This window comes from Triticum aestivum, chromosome 5A (genome assembly GCF_018294505.1).
Source record: "Triticum aestivum cultivar Chinese Spring chromosome 5A, IWGSC CS RefSeq v2.1, whole genome shotgun sequence".
Lineage (NCBI taxonomy): Eukaryota > Viridiplantae > Streptophyta > Magnoliopsida > Poales > Poaceae > Triticum > Triticum aestivum.
Window position 1 is genome coordinate 283,906,511 of NC_057806.1, and position 20,692 is coordinate 283,927,202.

Here is a 20,692-nt window from a genome sequence, read left to right on the forward strand (position 1 = left end):
ATTTGCCACCAAACGTGAGATGAGAGAAGTGTGTGAGAACCCATCAAGTGTCCTACACTATGTCCTATTGTGCAAGGACGAGGTCACAAATACTAACAACTCTCACGATCTACCTTTGGTGTTATCGTCTCTATTGCAGGAATTCCAAGATGTTTTCCCCGATGAGCTACCTCTGGATCTACCTCCACGACGAGGCATTGAGCACCGAATTGATCTCATCCCCGGAGCGCCGCTTCCAACAAAGCCCCATACCGCGTCAACCCCGAAGAAACCAAAGAAATCCAAAGGCAAGTAAAGCATCTCATAGACCATGGTCATGTGCGTGAAAGTTTGAGCCCTTGTGCCGTACCGGTCATTCTTGTGCCAAAACGTGACGGTAGCTTTCGCATGTGCTCCGATTGTAGACCTATCAATGCTATCACCGTTAGATATAGGTACCCCATTCCACGCCTTGATGATATGCTTGATGAACTTAGCGGTGCCACTATATTTTCCAAAATTGATCTTAAGAGTGGTTACTATCAAATCCGCATACAAGAGGGTGATGAATGGAAAACCGCCTTCAAAACCAAGTTTGGTTTGTATGAGTGGTTAGTCATGCCTATGGGTCTCTCGGAAGCACCGAGCACTTTTATGCGCCTTATGAATCATGTCTTTCGCCCTTACATTGGTATATTTGTTGTGGTTTACTTTGATGACATTCTTGTGTTTAGCAAATCGATCCATGAGCATGTCACCCATGTCCGCACCGTTTTGCAAACTCTTAGGAAAGAGCATCTGTATGCTAATATGGAGAAATGCCTTTTTGGTGTTGATAAGCTCGTTTTCTTAGGATTTGTTGTATCTTCTAGGGGTGTTCATGTTGATGAATCTAAGATCAATGCTATTAAAACTTGGCCCCAACCAACCAATTTGCAACAAGTGCGTAGTTTTCTTGGTTTAGCCGGTTTCTACCGTCGATTTGTGAAGGATTTTAGCACCATTGCATCACCTTTGCATGCTTTGAGCAAGAAGAACGCGCCTTTTGTTTGGGGACCATCTCAAGATATTGCTTTCAATGAGCTTAAGAATTTGCTTACTCATGCTCCCGTGCTTGCTTACCAACTTCACAAGCCTTTTGAGATTCATTGCGATGCTAGTGGTAATGGCATAGGAGGCGTGTTAACGCAAGAGAAGCGCCCCATAGCGTACTTTAGTGAGAAACTTTCTAGAGCACAACTCAATTACCCCATCTATGACAAAGAGCTATATGCTTTAGTGTGAGTTTTGCATGAATGGGAACATTACCTTCGCCCACATGAGTTCATCATCCATACCTACCATGAAACACTTAAATACCTTAAGGGTCAAACTAAGTTGAACAAGCGTCATGCTAAATGGAGTGAATTTATTGAGTCTTTTCCTTATGTCATCAAGTACATTAAGGGTAAAGAAAATGTTGTGGTGGATGCGCTTTCCCGTATATGCATGCTTGTCACTAACCTTGAGTTGAATGTCATTGGTTTTGAGCATATCAAAGACTTGTATGAACATGATCCTACATTCGCCATACCTTATGCCAAGTGTTTGATACATACTTCTTGGGATCGATACTACATCAAAGATGGATATCTTATGAGAGCTAACAAACTTTGCATCCCCGAGTCCTCTTTTCGTTTCTTGCTTTTGCAAGAATCTCATGGAGGCCAACTCATGGGACACTTTGGACGCGACAAAACATTTGCCACGCTCTCCAAGAACTACTTTTGGCCCAAGATGCATCGCGACGTCAATCGCTTCACCAACCGTTGTTCTACATGTCGCAAAGCTAAGTCTAAAGCCCAATCTCATGGCATCTATATGCCACTTCCAATTCCATATCAACCATGGGAAGATATTAGCATGGACTTTGTGCTTGGTTTGCCTAGAACTCGAAATGGAAAGGATTCTGTTTATGTTGTCGTGGACCGTTTCTCCAAAATGGCTCATTTCATTCCCTGCAACAAGATAGACGATGCTTCACATATTGCAAATTTGTTTTGTAGGGAAATCTTGTGCCTTCATGGAGTGCCAAAGACTATCGTCTCAGACCGCGACGCCAAGTTCCTTAGCTACTTTTGTAAGACTCTATGCGCCAAGCTCAGAATCAAGCTACTCTTCTCCATGGCATACCATCCTGAAACCGACGGTCAAACGGAGGTGACAAACCGCACACTCTCCGCTTTACTTCGCGTACTCATCAAGAGGAACATCAAGGAGTGGGAGGAGTGCCTACCTATCACCGAGTTCGCCTACAACCGAGCACGACACTCAACAACCGGCAAGTCGCCTTTCGAGGTCGTTTACGGATTCAACCCATTGTCACCATTGGACATTCTTCCCCTACCACTACAAGAGCGCATCAATTTGGATGCAAGTGCGCGTGTGACACATCTCAAGAAGATGCATGACGATACAAGAAACACCATCGAGCGCCAAGTTCAACGCCTTGCGACAAAGCTCAACTTCAACAAGCAACCTATGGTCTTCAACATTGGTGATCAAGTGTGGCTACACCTTCGCAAGGACAGCTTCCCACAAGAACGCAAATCCAAGCTTCATCCACGAGCGGATGGACCCTTCAAGGTGCTCGCACGTTACAACAACAACGCTTACAAGATCGACCTCCCGCGTGACAAGTACAACGTGAGCGACATCTTCAACGTCAAAGATCTCTCTCCTTTCCATGGTGATGAAGATTTGATCCGAGGATGGATCTTCCCCAAGGGAGGGGAGATGATGCGGAGCATCCCAAGGTCACCCCCATGGACCTACCATCGTCTCACCAAGTGCCTACCGGGCCCATGACTCGATCACGTGCAAGAGCCCTTGAAACCGAGGTGACATCTCTCCTCTCACAATTCCACTCTGATGCGCATGAAGCATGGCTACTACCTCATATGGATACATTATGCATACTCAGGTACAATGGAGAATCTAAGGAGCAAGGACAAGAAGAAGAGGAAGATGGACGAGAAGACGGAGAAGAAGAAGAGCTGCAGGAAAATTCCCAGCCACCGGATGACCAGCCGGGACCGGACGTCCGGCGCCTGAAGCGTCAGCCGAGCTCCAGCAGCGGACGTCCGGCCCGGACCGGACGACCGGTGCCCCTGCACCCGAAGCGAACGAGCGGATGTCCGGTCCGGGCCGGACGACCGGCGCACCAGCACCCGAGGCAGCATCAGCGGAAGTCCGGAGCCTCCGGACGTCCGGCGACCCCATCACAGAGCAGAACCAGTGGACGACCGGAGGACACCGGACGTCTGGCAGTTCCTGAGACACCGGACGACCGGTCCCTAGCGGATGTCCGGTACCTGGCTGCGTCCAGATTCGGGCCCGAGGCCCATGTACCCCTTCACTTCGCCCCCTTTTGCACTTAGACTATAAATAGACCCCCCCCCCATTCATCCTAGCTAGGGTTAGCATTGGTTTAGCTCATTTGAGAGATAGAGCATTGCTCATCCATATTGGACCTACTCCTCGAGAGAGACCGCGACCCCTCTTGGGAGAAGATCCACCTTGGATTCAAGACCTCCTTGCGGAGAAGATCCCCTTGTGGATTCAAGACCTCCTCACGGAGAAGATCCGGTTACCGTGTATCGTCCCTAGTTGTCCGTGGATTCGTGTATCACCCTATGTACTCGAGGATCTAGCCCATGTGTGACTTATTCGTGTCGGTTTAGTGATTTCCTCTTGTGTTTTTCCTCCCATTCATCCTCGTGTTCTTCGTGTTTTCCTTTGGGATCCGCTCCTTTCGTGAAAGATCGGCCACCTAGGGTTTCACCCTACATCACTCTCGACACGGGCATGAGTCTGAAATACCAATTTCAGCTCTTGGAACATCTCATATGCTCTGTGGCATTCAAAATGTTTTTGAAGTCTCGGTTCTAAGCCGTAAAGCATGGCGCACTAAACTATTAAGTAGTCATCATATTGAGCTTGACAAACATTCATAACGTCTGCATTTGCTCCTGCAATAGGTCTGTCACCTAGTGGTGCATCAAGGACATAATTTTTCTGTGTAGCAATGAGGATAATCCTCAAATCATGAACCATGTCCGCTTTATTGCTACCATCATCATTCAACTTAGGTTTCTCTAGGAACATATCAAAAATAGGGGAGCTATATCGCGAGCTATTGATCTACAACATAGATATGCAAAACTATTAAGACTAAGTTCATGATAAATTAAGTTCAATTAATCAAATTACTAAGGAACTCCCACTTAAATAAACATCCCTCAAGTTATCTAAGTGATACATGATCCAAATCAACTAACCCATGTCCGATCATCACGTGAGAAAAGTATGTTTTTGGCCCCTCAAGTTCCCTAAAAGTATAGACTTGGTCCCTTGAGATTTTTTGGTATACAATTAGTCATTCAAGTCTCAAAACCGGATAAGTTTGGTCCAAAACCAGATTTTAAGTACATTGACCGGGTTTGACCACATTTGACCGGGTCTGACCATGTTGATCAGGTTTTACAGATGAATAGTAAAATCAAAAAATAACAAAAAAATCAAAAATTTTGAAATTTTGGGGCAACGAAGGTGCTTGGGTGCGCTAGGTGCATGAAAATTTGTGTGATGTTTCAACATTCGAGGAGCTTGTGGCCAAAAAACAAATTTTGGCTAAAAAATGTCTTTTTTGCTAGAGCTCCTTGGATGTTATTTGACCATAAAATTTACACGCACCTGGCGCACCCGAGCATGTTGCTTGTCACAAAAATTCAAAACCTGGTCAACATGGTCAAACCTAGGTCAACATGCTCAAAATCTGGTTATGGACCAAACTTATCTAGTTTTGACACTTGAAGGACCAAATATATAACAAAAAATCTTGAGGGACCAAGTCTATACTTTTGGGGAAATTGAGGGACAAAAAAACATAATTTTTTCTATATACTATATGACTCACGTTCGACCTTTCGGTCTCCGGTGTTTCGAGACCATGTATGTACATGCTAGGCTCGTCAAGTTTAACCCAAGTATTCTGCATGTGCAAAACTGTCTTACACCCGTTGTATGCGAACGTAGAGTCTATCACACCCGATCATCATGAAGTGCTTCAAAACGACGAACTTTGGCAACAGTGCATACTCGGGGAGAACACTTTTATCTTGAAATTTAGTGAAGGTATCATCTTATAATGCTACCGCCGTTCTAAGCAAAATAAGATGCATAATAGATAAACGTCACATGCAATCAGAATTTGTGACATGATATGGCCATCGTCATCTTGTGCTTTTGATCTCCATCTCCGAAGCATCGTCATGATCTCCATCGACACCTTGATCACCATTGTTGTGTCGGGGTCATCTCGCCAACTATTGCTAACGCATAGCGATAAAGTAAAGCAATTACATGGCGCTTGCATTTCATACAATAATTAACAAAACCCTAAGGCTCCTGCTGGTTGTCGATATTACAAAACATGATCATCTCATACATCAACATATATCACATCACGTCTAGACCATATCACATCACAACATGCCCTGCAAAAAAAAGTTATACGTCCTCTACTTTGTTGTTGCAGGTTTTACGTGGCTGCTACGGGCTTCTAGCAAGAACCGTTCTTACCTACGCAAAAACCACAACGGTGATTCATCAAGTTTGCTGTTTTAACCTTCTTCAAGGACCGGCCGTAGTCAAATTCGATTGAACTAAAGCAGGAGAAACAGACACCCGCCAGCCACCTTTATGCAAAACTAGTTGCATGTCAGTCTGTGGAACCGGTCTCATGTGCGTGGACATGTAAGCTTGGTCCGGGCCACTTCATCCCACAATACCACGAATCAAAATAAGACGTTGGCGGTAAGCATTATGACTATCACCGCCCACAACTCTTTGTGTTCTACTCATGCATATCATCTACGCATAGACCTGGCACTGATGCCACTGTTGGGAAACGTTGCATGGAAAACAAAAAAATTCTACACACACGCAAGATCTATCAAGGAGATGCATAGCAATGAGAGGGAAGAGTGTGTCTACATACCCTCATAGACTGTAAGCGGAAGCGTTTGTTAACGCGGTTGATGCAGTCAAACTTCTTCCCGCTCCAACCGATCGAGTATCGAACGTACGGCACCTCCGCGTTCAGCACACGTTCAACTCGGTGACGTCCTCGCCTTCTTGATCCAGCAAGATGGCGAAGTAGAGGATGAGTTCCGACAGCACGACGGCGCGGTGACGATGATGGTGAAGCTATCTCCGCAGGGTTCGCCTAAGCACTACGAAAATATGACCGACGGACTAAACTGTGGAGAGGGGGCGTCGCACATGGCTAAGCAATTGTCATGGTTATGTGTGCCGCCCCCCTCCCACATATATATAGGTGGGGAGAGGGGAGAGGCCAAGGGGCACCCCAAGTAGGGCCGAATCCTACTTGGGGTCTTTCCCTAGCCCCCCCTACCATATTTGCCGGAGGGGAAAGGAAAGGGGAGAAGAGGGAAGGAAGCGGGAGGTCAATTCCCCCCTTTCATTCTCTCCCCAAGGGATGCGGCCTTAGGAGGGGCGCGCCAGCCCCTTGTGGGCTGGTGTGTCCCCCCCCCTTTGGTCCATATGGCCCATTAACCTCCCGGGGTGTTCGGAATCACTTCCGGTGACCCGATTTTTACCCGGTACATCCCGAAACTCTTCCGGCCTCCAAATATCATCGTCCTATATATCGATCTTTACCTCCGGACCATTCCGAAGCTCCTCGTCATATCCGTGATCTCATTCGGGACTTCGAACAACATTCATTCACCAAATCCATATAACACTATATCGTCAATGAACGTTAAGCGTGCGGACCCTACGGGTTCGAGAACTATGTAGACATGACCGAGACACCTCTCGGGTCAATAACCAATAGCGGAACCTGGATGCCCACATTGGCTCCTACATATTCTACGAAGATCTTTATCGGTCGAACCTTATGACAACATACGTAATTCCCTTTGTCCATCGGTATGTTACTTGCCCGAGATTCGATAGTCGGTATCTTCATACCTAGTTCAATCTCTGGCAAGTCTCTTTACTTGTTCTGTAATACATCATCTTGCAACTAACTCATTAGTCACTTTGCTTGCAAGGCTTCCTATGATATGTATTACCAAGAGGGCCCAAAGATACCTCTCCGATATTCAGAGTGACAAATCCTTTCTCGATCTATGCCAACTCAACAAACACCTTTGGAGATACCTGTAGAGCATCTTTATGATCACCCAGTTACATTGTGACGTTTGATAACACACAAGGTATTACTCCCGTATTCGGAGTTGCATAATCTCATAGTCGAAGGAATATGTATTTGACATTAAGAAAACAAAAGCAATAAACTGAACGGTCAATATGCTAAGCTAACGAATGGGTCTTGTCCATCACATCATTCTCCTACGATGTGATCCCGTTATCAAATGATAACTCATGTCTATGGTTAGGAAACCTTAACCATCTTTGATCCACGAGCTAGTCTAGTAGAGGCTCACTAGGGACACTGTATTTGTTTATGTATCCACACTTGTATTTAAGTTTTCGGTCAATACAATTCTAGCATGAATAATAAACCTTTATCATGATTTAGGAAATATAATAATAGCCATTTTATTATTGCCTCTAGGGCATATTTCCATCACTTCATACCCCAGTTGTGACCTTAGCTCTCTTGAGAATGTCGTCACGACCCACAAGATTGAGAGGGGGGTCAAGTCCTGGTAACTCAATAAAGCACCTAGTTCGGACGGGCATATGTAGTGAATTTGAGCACTTATTCCATGTGGTTTCAGTGGCTTTGTGAAAATCTACTCGAATGTAGTGTCCCTATTGCCAAAGATGGGTGGTGCCAAAGAAGTTAATATCTTCTGCCTCATCCATTTGATACATAGTTTCCCGAAGTTGCCAACTAAGGTTCTTGCACATCGCCTTAATCTGAAGGTCTCTAGGTTTGTTGGCTCTCACTAGAGCGCCTTTGTGTGTGGTTGCTGCATTCAGGATAACTTTATGCTCACCCAATGCATTGCTCACAAGTTCCACTCCAATAAACATGCAGTCGGGCTCCTAAAGCTAGAGATCTTATGGCATTTGCATCGTGTCTTTGGCACTTTCCTCTCCAAGTCTTGAATAAGTTAGGCTTTGGCCATCATTTAAGAAATTGGGTTTATTCTAGAAAATAAAAACAATGTGCATGCACGCAAATCAAACAAGATAAAGTTGGGAGCTCTATTCTAAATATGGTTGTGAAGGAAATCTCCATTCTCAAGGCATGCCAGTATTTATCTATTTTCATGCAGCCTGGAGCGGTAATATAGTACCATGGTAGTCTTGAATAGAGCTCCATTATCAAGGTATGGCAATACTAGTTTTTACAGGTTTAAGATGAAATAGTTCAGAAATGATACCCAACAATCACAAGGTGTATCATCACAGTCACAAGAAGCATAAGGGAAGAATTCTCTTGGGTTCGCCTCGGATCATTTCTGCTAGGCAATTATCGTGACACGCCTAGGCCTCGCCCCCCTAGTCCCTTAAGCAAATTTTAAGATTGATTAGTTTGATACCAACATTTCCAGGCCAACTGCTAGCAAGTCTAAAAATTGTCTATCAATTAATTCTTGCCAACTCTAAAAATGTTACCAACCTTTCGAAACTTTTGGTTTTAACAAATGTTGGCATCAAACCAAGCAGCATGATTTTTTATGTTTGACTTTCATTGTGGGCACATGTGGATGTGTGTAGCTACAACCTTGAGGGTTTGTTTGGATGTGAGTACTGAATTGGCTTCGTAAAATGGAGGCACAATCAAGTTTCAAGTAGAATTAGAAATGAATGCTCAGGTTTTTTTGTTTGGTCGGCAAAAAATCCTTAAAAAGAATCTAAACAACTAGCTAATTTCAAATCACTTTTGATTGAAAAAGACCTGCAAAAAGATGTTGAAATGCATGTGGACTGTCCAATCTTTTTCATTATCAGCAAACTCAACTACAATACTAAGGTAAAACCCAGAAGTTTTGGTGTCAGTTTCTAGCAATACAGAATCAATGAGCCTTTTCCTTTCCTGGGGATGGATTTTTAATTTATCTTGTGGGTGTTAATTTTTGTTTTATTGAATTATGCCAGGGTTGGTATCAGAGCCAGAGATCCCGAGTTCGGATAATGGTTGGAACAATTAAATAGAAACAATTGGAGTTGAATGGGGCCTAATAAAGCGTCCACGCGAGGAAGAGTACGGCGCACAAGTGAATTGATGGCCTTTCATGCTGATGGATAAGTCGATCAGTTATCGCAAAGTTCAATAGGGGCGCGATGAAACCGATGGAGCTGTTGGTGATGTCTTCTTCCCTAGCACCAATAGGGTTTGGCTCGGTCATGGTAGAACTTGATGAGTGGCCATAGTTGAGCTTGGCGGAGTCGTGGTGGGTGGCGCCGATATTTCTTTTTTTTCTTCACAAATATACGAAGCTTGTGTATCATTTCATTTATAGGAGTTGAAGGGAATACATGGGGTGGGGGTGGTGGGACATCATGGAACGCGTATAAAAATTGACGTGTTCGTGAATGCTTGAGCAGAGGAACAAGGGGTCCTCGCCGGCCCTTGTCCATTGACGTGTGTCCTCTTGGATGGCTTGCACCAAGCGTGTAACGGAGTGCTGCAACCTGTCGAAACACACAGTCGTTGCAGTGCTTCCAAAGCCACCAAGCTGGGAATCTCTAGAAGGAACGGGACCGCCGCACATTCGAGGGGAAAAGATGTTCGCCGGAGACAATTATAGCCATGGCTAGAGATGAGGTTTTCCTGTTCTGGAGGTTGTTTCTTAATTGTTTTTTTGTCTTTCTTCTATAATTGTTGAGCTTGAGGTGCTTAGTCATTGCCACATTGTGGTCTTGGCTCTGTTCTGTATTAATCCCGGAGACTTTGGTCTTTCTCTTCTATACTGAATTGGCAGAACTCCTATTGTTGCCCCTCAAAAGCCACCAAGCTATGAGAAGGAGGCAGGGTATACCTTGGTGGAGCGCCATAGGGGCTTGCGATGTGGTAGCCCACCAGTCTGCAAACGTCGTCGCCAAGCAGGGCAGGGTAGCAATGGATTAGCAACGAGATAGAGAATAGCATGCCACACCTGGCGGAAGAAAGGGCAGCCAGCCAGAAGATGTTGCATATCCTCATGGGTCTGATCGTTGACACTTCAATGGAAAAGAAATCTGTGTGATGGAGGAATTTCACTTTACATTTTTTTTGAAAGAAAGGGATTTTCCCCCGATTTCATTAAAGAAACCAAGTAAGTTCGATACAACCAAAACGCAACACCACCGGTCACCCTTAACGCCTGCTAAGAAAGTCTGCACCAGCACGTAACCTACCCCCTCCCATCACTCCCTGCCTACTAACAGTAAGTAGAGGGAAGGGGAAACCACCAGAAAATCCCGAACTATCTTATTACATCAAAGGAATCAAAACAAAACTCTCAGGCAGCAAGAAGAGCGAACTATCTAAACTTTGATTTCAACCATCCTTCAGTCTTGGCACCCAGGTCGCCCATCCTCGTCTTGATTGGAAAAGACCACTGGCGACTCGATCCAGAAGCTTTGCGCCCCGTTGCAACTCCACTTTTGCGTCCTCCCTCGCCTGCAAGCAACTCCAATCATTAATCCAATGCGACATTCTAAACATCACTACACTAGGATCATTAGGCCAGACATGTTGAAAGCACGCTGAGTTTCTAGTTTTCCAAATGCTCCAGATTAGTGCTGCTATTCCGACAAAAAAATTCATCTTATTTTCTCCCCCAAAAGCATCTAACCAAACATGCATGCACGTGTCCATGTCACTGAAGTTGCAACTGAATCCAGTGCAATAACTGACAACGTTCCACGTATATCTGGCAAGCGGGCATCGAAAAAAAGGTGGTTTATTGATTCTTTTTCATTACAAAGAAGACATTTCGTTTCACATTTCCCTCCTCTATGCAACAAAACATCTCTAGTTAGTATACTCTTATTCAAGATCAACCAGATAAAAGTTTTGATTTTCGGAGGAATTTTAACCTTCCAAAGAAAACTGTCAGGCCATTTGTCCCCAATTTGAAGAACAGAGTAGAAAGATTTCACACTAAAAACCCCTGTTTTGGCAGGAATCCAGTGTAGTTTATCACTCTCCTCGGTTAACTTCACTAATCTACATCGTTCAGTCATGTCCCGCCATTGAGTTTCTCTTTGCCCCACCAAAGCTCTTCTAAAACTAAGGATAGACATATTGGAGGAGATAACTTCATTTACTGTAATGTGTTGATTTAGGGAAATATTGTATAAACTAGGGAACGCGTCAGATATCCTCTGTTCCCCCAGCCATAAATCTTCCCAAAATCTGGTCTTCTTACCATCCCCCACCTTAAATCTGCAACAGTTCAAAAACAGAGGTTTGCACCTTAGCAATCCCTGCCAAAAGTGCGAGTCACCTTGTTTTTTATTAATCTGTCCAAGTGTGGAATTTTTAACATACTTATCCCACAACAATCTTTTCCATAAGCTTTCTTCGTTAAAAAGCTTCCACAACCATTTGGACAGTAGAGCAATATTCATAAAATCCAAATCCAAAATCCCCAAACCGCCTAAATCTTTTGGTCTGCACACTCTTTCCCAGGCAACTAAATGATTTTTATGTTTGTTTTCCTCACCACTCCAAAGAAAACTCGATCTGGGCCTGTCCAATCTTTTTTTGACTCCCTTTGGTAACCCATAAAAGGAGATCATGTAAAGTACCAGGCTAGTCAGGGAAGAATTAATCAGGGTCGTACGTCCAGCCATGTTAAGAAACCTCCCTAGCCAGCCCCCCATTCTCTTCTCAGTTTTGTGAAGGATTCCAATCACTATTCTTCAATCTACGGTCATCGACTGGGATTCCAAGGTACTTAAATGGGAGTGCCCCTCTTTTGCAAGTGAGAATCTCCTCAAAAAGTTTAGCTCTTTCATCCTCCAAGCCCACACATATCACTTCACTTTTAGGAAAGTTAATTTTTAGCCCCGACATGATTTCAAAAATGCCTAGGATTCTCTTGATGTTTCTAGCTTGTTCCAGGTCATCCTGGAAGAGGAGTATAGTGTCGTCTGCATACTGCAGAATGCAAACATCATTTTCTTTATGATTTTTGGCCAGACCACATACCAAACCCCCTTCAAACGCTCTATCCATCAAAACAGCTAAATTATCCACAACAAGATCAAAAAGCAAGGGTGACATCGAGTCACCCTGCTGCAGCCCTTGATGTGTTTTGAAATAAGGTCCAATTTCTCCATTCACCTTAACAGCTACCTTTCCTCCCATCACGGTTTTCATTACCCAATTGATCCATTTGTCTGGAAACTTTTTCATTTTAAGAGTTTGAAAAAGAAACGGCCATTTAACCTTGTCAAATGCCTTCTCAAAATCAATCTTAAAAAGAACCCCCTTCTTTTTTTTGTTTATGCATAGAATTCAAGGTTTCATGCAAAACCAAAACACCTTCTAAAATGTACCTACCTTTTATAAAAAGCAGTTTGAGAGTCTCTAATTACTCCTGAAATTATTATAATCAATCTATTCACCAAAATTTTAGTGATTATCTTGAAAATAACATTCAGGAGGCAGATTGGTCTGTATTTTTGTATCTTATCCGCATCACTCCCTTTGGGCAAAAGAGAAATCACTCCATAATTTAGCCTGTCTAGGTCTAAATTATGTTCATAAAATTCCTCAAGAAGTGCCAACAAATCATCTTTAACAAGCTCCCAAAAATGTTGATAGAATTCAATATTAAAACCATCTGGACCAGCCGCCTTGTTCTTCTCCATGCCAAAAACAGCTTTTTTCTATTCGTCAATTGTGAATTTCTTGACAAGGAAATCATGTTCATTTGCAGTGAGTGTTTCCACACCACTGGAGTCCATGTTTAAAGTCCTGATCTCAGGTTCTTTAAAAAGTTCTTTGTAAAACAGAGTGATATATTTCTTTAAATTCTCCTGCCCTTCAATCACCCCATCATCCTGCACAAGCTTAATGATTCTGTTTTTCCTAAGTCTGCCATTTGCTTTAGCATGATAATATTTAGTGTTAGCATCTCCCTTCTGTAACTCTGTGTCATGAGACCTCTGGATCCATCTGATCTCTTCTTCTTTAAGAATTACCTTCAGAGACTCTTGACAAGCTTTTTTTATTTCCTTGTCATCATCACAAAGCTTCTCTTCTTCTTCCATTTTGTCTAATCTATTCAATTCTTCTAAGATTTCTTTTTTCTTTCTTCTAAAAATTGCTTCAATATTTAGATTCCACCCTTTCAAGACCTTCCTCATCTCCTTCATTTTGTTATGGAACCTATCCAAAATGGAACTCCCAGGATAGTTTGACTCCCACACCCTCCTAACTATCTCGTTCAAATCTGGCCTTTGAAACCAACTGTTTTCAAACATGAAAACTGAAGTTTTCGCAGGTGCAGTTCCAGTTTTCACGAGCAGCGGAGCATGGTCCAAGAATTCTCTGGGTAAGTCTTCAATGTAAACCAAAGGATATTTTTCCTCCCATGAGGTGGAAATTAGTACTCTGTCTAATAAGGCATAAGTGGGATCCTCATGATTATTAGACCAAGTATATTTCCTTCCTACTAAAGGAAGCTCCATCATTTCTCCAAAAGTAATCACCGAATTAAAAAGCATACTCCATTTGTTATAACCACCAGGCTTATTCTTATCACTACCTTTCCTAGTCATGTTAAAATCGTTTCGAATTTTTGAAGATGTGAACCAACTCCACCAGAAATTTTGGTTTGCCTCTTGGTTGGGCATCTCCATACACCACAACCAGGTCCCAGCAAAAACCATCTCCAATGTTTCTGACTTTAATCTTGACAAAATATTCCCCTTGTTCCTTTTTCTCTTTAATGAGAGTTGCACTGTTTATGCCAACTAGGATTCCTCCAGATCTTCCTTTAGAAGGCAGAAAATCCCACTCAAACTTTTCTGATGCACTAAGATCAGACAAGTCCAATTTGTTGAAATCTGTCTTCATAGTTTCCTGTATGCCTACAAAGTCTAGATTATTTTTCCCAATTTGTTCTTTAATAAAATCTCTCTTCTTCTTCTCTCCAATCCCTCTAGAATTCCAAATTAGACCACTTATCATTTTAGATGAGAAAACCTATGAGATCTGCCTAAGTATACTCAGGATACAAATGACTGTAACCCAGAGAGTAGAGAGAAACTAAAAGGGCACAAGGACACTATTTCCAGCTAGGGAGGTCAGTGAATGCTCCTTTTTTTTCTTTCTTCTCAGCACAGTTTTTACTGGGGTTTTAACAGCCACAGCCTCAAAGCGAGCACTGTTAGCTTTAAGCCCCAACCTGATCCCTCCAAAAATGTCATCCATCCTCTCATCCACATTTTCATCTTCATCATCTTTACTTAAACTTAAAAGATCCTGAAGAATGTCATTGACATCTCCAGGTTCTAAAACGAGGTCTTCCTCTTGATTATTTGGTTGTTCTCTAGAACTGGCTAAAAAAAGGTCTCTCCTAGCCTTTTCTAAAGAGGACAGCAAATCCAAATTATGTTCCACCATGTCTAAGGTTACCCCCAAATCTACACCTAAAACGTCAGCTACATCGATAAGTTTTAAATTTTCGGCATAAATATTTTCAGAGATCTCAGGATTAGAAGCCACACCTTCAGATAGAACCATATTCTTGGCTCTGGCTAAAGTCATGGCTCTGTCTAGGATGGGTATGTCATCTCTGTTTTTTGATGCAATTCTCCCACTGTATCTCTGCCCCCCTTGATCTGCATTGTTAACTTTTTCATTCTCTTTGTTCTCCCCATCAGGGTTAGAGATCCCAAGCTTAGTACCAAAACTGACGGACTGAGATGCTTCGTACTCCTCTTCCATGTCCTCACCGGACCCATCTTCTAGCAAATTTTCTCTCTCTGTTTTTCCCCTTCCCCGTTGATTGACGCTGATCCAACCTCCTCATCCAAATTACCTGGTTTGTCTTTGTTTGCATTTTTGTTATACATCAACACATCAGCAGCTTCATGTTCTTTCAAAGCAGCGTCTCTTTCTTCTGCAGCTATCCTGGTTCTTGTGCTTGCGCATAGCTGATTCTGGGACACCCTTTCTTCATTAACCTTTGCCTTTTTAGCCTCTCTGCTTTCCTCTTCTTCTTGCTGAAAGTCCATCCACTCTTCATATCCTTGTGACATTTCCTCTTCCTCTTTAGCCCAACCATTTTCCACCACTTCTTCGACCTCAAAGAAAATCCTGAACACCATTAAGTCAGGAGTTGTCAATTTGGTCCATCTGGGAATTTTGGTGTGATCAACCACTGCAACTTTGAGGCGAACCTGTCCAGTTTTGTTCATCAGATCCATGTCAACCGTTTGGAGATAACCAATAGTTGAACCAATTTCACACAGGCCATGGTAGTTCTTCATTGTTTTTGGGACCCCCTTTGCTTTGACCCAGACCACTGATAGTTTGCCCACAACCATTGCATCATCATTCCAAACCCTGACATTCACGGTGACGTTTCCACCTTTCAGAGGAACCCAGTCATATACAGCAGCTTCATTGATTCTTGCCGTTGATGGAAAATTGACCAAGAACACCCCATCAGATACCTTTTTAGCTTTCCAGTCCCATCTCCACGGATAAGTTTTCGCCAAGCATTTGATCAAGTTGTCAGCTTCAATTTCCAGATCACGGCCTTCTCTTAATCTCACCAAAGCCACAGCGTCATTTTTACCATTGCCTGTCGTCTCCTTAGCATGATCAGCCACAAAAATACCAAGCCCTTCCCCTCCGAAACCTACCAAAGTGGCAACAGGTTTTTTCTGATGCAGCCAGGCACAGAAATCAGAAATATGCGTATCCTTTGAGCAAATCACGCACTTGACTTTTGCATCACATCCCTTGGAATTATGTCCTTTCTTTCCACACTTGTGACACACGATCTTATCATTCGTCGGTGTTTTACTCTCAGAAACAGCCACTGATCCCTGATTCCCTGTCAGCACAGCACCTGTTGAGTTTGCTTTGGAAACTTGAGCATCACTGCCCCCTCCCCCACTGGCTGTGTTCACCTTCTGCTGGTAAGTGCTGGCCACTGTGGGCAGATTATTTACATACTACAATCTTGCCCCTGAAGCGGACTGAAATCTCCTCTGGATAAGCGAGTTCATCTTTTTTTCTTTTTTGATAAAGACAAGCGAGTTCATCTACTGTAGCATTTCAGACAATTGGGATGCTTCGCCCCGAAAGTTGATTTGGCAGTTGCGGCTCCCTAGGAAGATACTCCCACCGTCCCAAATTACTTGTCACGGAATGGATAGAAATGAATGTATTTAGAACTAAAAATACGTCTAGATATATCCATTTCTACAACAAGTAATTCGAGACGAAGGGACTAAATATGATGCTGTGGCGCTTTGACCACGACAGCCTGCCCCTGCGAACGAACATCCAGCACCGTGGAAGTTCAAAAAAGAAAAAACATCCGGCACCGACGCACCGTGGCCCTACGCAGCAGACTAGACTAGGATGGCTGCCACATGTTCCTGAGCTGCAAATATACGAGCCCCTGCCAGCATGCCAATCCGGAGGGGTATTGACTACACAAAAGACAGGCAGGTTGCAGATACAACACGCCATTTCCTTGCTGAAACACCCATGACTGCTAGTATTACACTCCTTAAAAGCAAGCCAATTCGTGTCCGATCTTGGAAATGGGTCGGATCATCACTGAAACTGAAGCCACGATCCTCGACAATGCTCTAACTTCCGGTGATCGTAAGGAAAAACGTGTTGTTTCTTGCAGTAGAGCTTGTAACTCCGTTCTTCATGGCTTAGCAGCACATGGAGCACGTATTGGCATGATGATGCACTTGGCTATGTAAACGCTATGGTGGCCAGAGATTTAGCTGTGCCAGTAATGTACTAAAGCGCAGCAGATTCCTATAAAAGGAAAATCAAACTGGCTCCATAACAGGACCAAGTCTGGGGTACACCTTACGGCTGCAAGCTGTGTAGTTCAGGAGTTGGATGTTGATAATTCAGGCTATTTGTATTAAGATTAGGATTGAATAAGGAACTATCTGATCCAGTCTTGGCCACCGGCTCAGTACAGTCCAACATCGGTTTCACTGGACTTGCAAGTGTTCCATGCAGAATAAACATACAAACTGAGCCCGGTAAAATAAAACCTCTAATCTGACAGTGCCACTGACCTAGTGCGTGTCACTGGAACTTTCTGACAAGCTCGAGTTTGCGAGCCTGGAAGAACTTACAGCGGCCTTTTCCACTCGATTCGATCTCCTCCGACTTCCTTTTGAACCCTGTGAAGCCTAAGCTCGACAACGTGACCTGTCGCTTGGCGCTTCCGTAGCCAGCTGCATCTTCATCAACTTCGTCAGACTCCCTACAAGTGATCACATGCCACAAATCATAGTGGTGGTCATTCACATTTTGCTATTACTGCAGTGCAGCAGCATAAGGGTTCGAATTCAAACTTACCATGTGACTTCAACTCCATTCTTGAAGTATGGTGTGCAAGTTCCCCAGCTAAAACGCACCAAAGTTGGGAAACCAAATACTGGATGCTTATGATCTTTTAACCATTGTATAGTATTAGGATCTGCTCCATTAATTAGGAAGACCTTTTAAAAACAGTCATATGCATTAAACATTGACAACATCATTTATCAGGAGCAATCAGTTACCTCCTGGATAACCTGATCCAGTGTTCATATGCATATTCTGAGCTGTTTCATCAAATACCCAGTTTCGTAAGGCTCTATCCCTAGTGACCTGCAATGCATAAACAGATTCAAACTTGGTTGAAACAGTTCATAACAATACAGAGCCCATTTGTGTTACTCTTGACTCTTAGACACTACTATTTGCTTTTTTATTTTGGGCATCAAAGTAGCCGCATCGGAAAAATTTCACGAAGAAATACCTTTGCAACTATACTTGCTCCACTAACAACAGGGTAGAGACTATCAGCTTTCTTGGCAACCACAAATTTGATGCCTGGAAACTTTTCCGTAAGTTTGACCCTGTACTTCTCAGGATCTCCAACTGTGTCGATATAGACCTTTGCAACAAGGTACACCATTATTCAAACTATGTTGTGAACATTTTCATTTAGAAAGGTTATCTGCGTACATGAATTACCATTTCAAGAACAAAATAACTTACCTCTGTCAGTAAAACTCCATTATCAATAGCTTTTCTAACAAGGCCTATTGCAGAGTTGTGGGATATTTCATTCAGATTAACTTTTGTCCTGAAAATCAAGAAGACTTTTAATCTACTAAAGAAGGTTGAGATTTGAAGTTCATAGTGTACTGAAGCATACCTTTTTAACATTTTGGCAGATAACACTTTTGAGCATATGACATCAACCTCCCACCCAATGGAGCTATTCATCTTGAGACTTTCAAACAGCTCCTCCCTTTGCTCCTCCTTCAAGGTCTTCGAATCTGTTCAAGAATAGAAGAACGATATGCTAACCAAGTTCACTGGTAAATCAGCAATGAAACTGTTGAAGAGTCTGGGCGATTTCACAACTTGTTAACTAAGTACGTACTACTTTAATTCTTCCGCTTCAGCGAATTCAGTACTCATGGAAAGCAGCATTACCATGCTACTCTAGGACTGGACAATTGGGGAATAATATTGAACATGGTAAAACTACCTAGATAAATTAAAGAATTGACGGCCCTAAAGTTTGAAATTCATGCACGGTGCAAAGAAATAGATGTGGGAGCTCTCAAATGGCAGAAACTGGTTTTTAAACTAAAGCTACTATTTGATGTTTTACTCAGATAAGAAGTACACGGAAGCAGTTATGAACTACTCCCTCCGTTCACTATCATAAGATGTTCTAACTTTTTTTCTAAATTGGATATATGTAGACACACTTTAGTGTGTTTGTTTGCTCATTTCAGTCTGTATGTAGTCCATATTGAAATATCCAAAACATCTTATAATAGTGAACGGAGGGAGTACAAGAATGGAGACAAAGGAGGTGGGGAGAGTGGGCGGGCCAGCGGAGGGTGAAGAAGAAGGGAACTATGGAGACATGTGATAATAGCAACAATTAATCAGGTTGTACTGAAAAGACAAGATGTCTGTACCATAGGGTTTTTTTTCTTCTGTCCATAAACTCAAGGGCTGAGGTTCACACACACAGTGTTAGGTTATAAGAAACTATGCTTGTTTCTTTCCTCCGAAATCAACCAAAGTACTGAGCATGGTAACTTAATACGAGTCTTGGTCTTTAAATGATAATGTGATTCAGTTTCCAGATTTGCCTCTTGGTGCAGGATGCAAGTAATTTGTTCATGAAAGTAAAATGGTATCACTCCGTTCACAAATATAAGATGTTCTAACCTTTTTCTAAATCGGATGTATATAGACATATTTTAGTGTGTTTGTTCACTCATTCAGTCTGTATGTAGTCCACACTGAAATGTCCAAAACATCTTATACTTGTGAACGGAGGGAGTATGTCACAGCAACCTAAACTTAATTAAGGAGTTAAGCAATCCAGGCATTCCCACAAGCACAGCAGTCAAGCAAACTAGGAGTACTAAATTTATGAAAGACGAGAAAAGGGCATGAGTAGAGAGACCTGCAAAACTGAGAGTGGCAAGAGTGTCATGGTAGGAACGCGCGCAGTACATGCAGCCATACACCATGGGACCTGCGGGAGTGATAAACACGAAGTTATGATTCTTTTCGGAAAGAACACATCTAATATTTCTGCTTAATCCATTCGGAAATCCGAGTTCTGCCCCGGATATTTCATTGGGGATGCGCGCAGATCAGGTAAAAATTGCGAGCAAGATTCTATCTTTCAGTGGAAACGGGTTATCAACAATATAATTAGCAGTAACATGCAGCAGATCTAGAAGAAACGAACCCATGGCCCAATTCGCCAAACCGAAAGCTAAAATCAACAGAAAGACGGAGAAGAGGTGGTTTACCAAGAACAGGGCCGCGTCCAGCCTCGTCGATGCCCATGAGGCAAGGCTCTTTGGTGGCCCACTCCGGCGCTGCCGCCGCTGTCGCCATGGCCGCCGCCGCCGCCATCTCGGTCGCAGTTCTTCTTTTTCTTTTTTGATGAGTGAAATCTCAGTCGCAGCTGCGCGCGGGTAGACCTTTTTTTAGGGAGCGCGCGGGTAGACCGTAGACCTGATGCCGCGAAAACGGCTAGAGCCTCTTTCGATAACGCCACACATCCAGTTATATTGGCCCAATATACCTTCTAGCGGTTGTGCTTAATCGACCCAATACGGATTTTATAATAATCAGCCCAGTATGTATTTTTCTTAATAAAGGCCCGGTATTTTGTTTTTAAAGGCCAAATCTAAAAGGAATAGTATATATAGGCCATTGTATACCTGATCACGGCCGTTTCACTGGACCAGCCCGCGTAACTCAAAATGAGTTTGAACTCGATGGCTCAAAGAAGAGACGGCTGTAGAAATTGTACGGGGATTTTGATATTTTGCCACGATTTTACTTCGCACTTTGACGATTAGCCATTTGTTACTTTGTATTTTCTTATTTGCCACTGCTTTGTTTGGATTTGGATGTTTTGCCCCAGTCATGTGGGACCCCATGGAAATCACCAGATTGCCCCCTGCCCGTCTGGTTCAC

At 43.1% G+C, this 20,692-nt stretch overlaps 1 protein-coding gene across 2 annotated transcripts; it reads right to left on the reverse strand.

Annotated features, from left to right (window-relative positions):
* Nucleotides 1-10,211: 10,211 nt before the first annotated feature.
* LOC123102987 (ribonuclease H2 subunit A) lies at nt 10,212-20,300 on the reverse strand. 2 transcript variants are annotated; one of them, XM_044524469.1, is made up of 9 exons: nt 20,017-20,300; nt 19,662-19,733; nt 18,384-18,507; nt 18,224-18,311; nt 17,982-18,119; nt 17,743-17,830; nt 17,537-17,657; nt 17,251-17,441; nt 10,212-10,630 (listed from the first exon to the last, which is right to left on the reverse strand). In XM_044524469.1, exons 1-8 carry the CDS (start codon nt 20,120-20,122, stop codon nt 17,261-17,263), a joined length of 918 nt encoding a protein of 305 aa, XP_044380404.1. In that variant the 5' UTR covers nt 20,123-20,300; the 3' UTR covers nt 10,212-10,630; nt 17,251-17,260. The 2 variants fall into 2 exon arrangements, with proteins under 2 accessions (XP_044380404.1, XP_044380405.1); XM_044524470.1 differs by lacking the exon at nt 10,212-10,630 and having other exon boundaries at nt 17,069-17,441.
* Nucleotides 20,301-20,692: the final 392 nt, after the last annotated feature.

What these genes read in the sequence shown, in the direction of transcription:
- LOC123102987 (XM_044524469.1), bottom strand. Translation starts at nt 20,122, where the DNA reads ATGGCGGCGGCGGCGGCCATGGCGACAGCGGCGGCAGCGCCGGAGTGG. An exon ending in GAGCAAGTATAGTTGCAAAG is followed by an intron (nt 17,831 to 17,981) that starts GTATTTCTTCGT and finishes TATGCATTGCAG; the next exon opens with GTCACTAGGGATAGAGCCTT. An exon ending in AATGGAGTTGAAGTCACATG is followed by an intron (nt 17,442 to 17,536) that starts GTAAGTTTGAAT and finishes GATCACTTGTAG; the next exon opens with GGAGTCTGACGAAGTTGATG.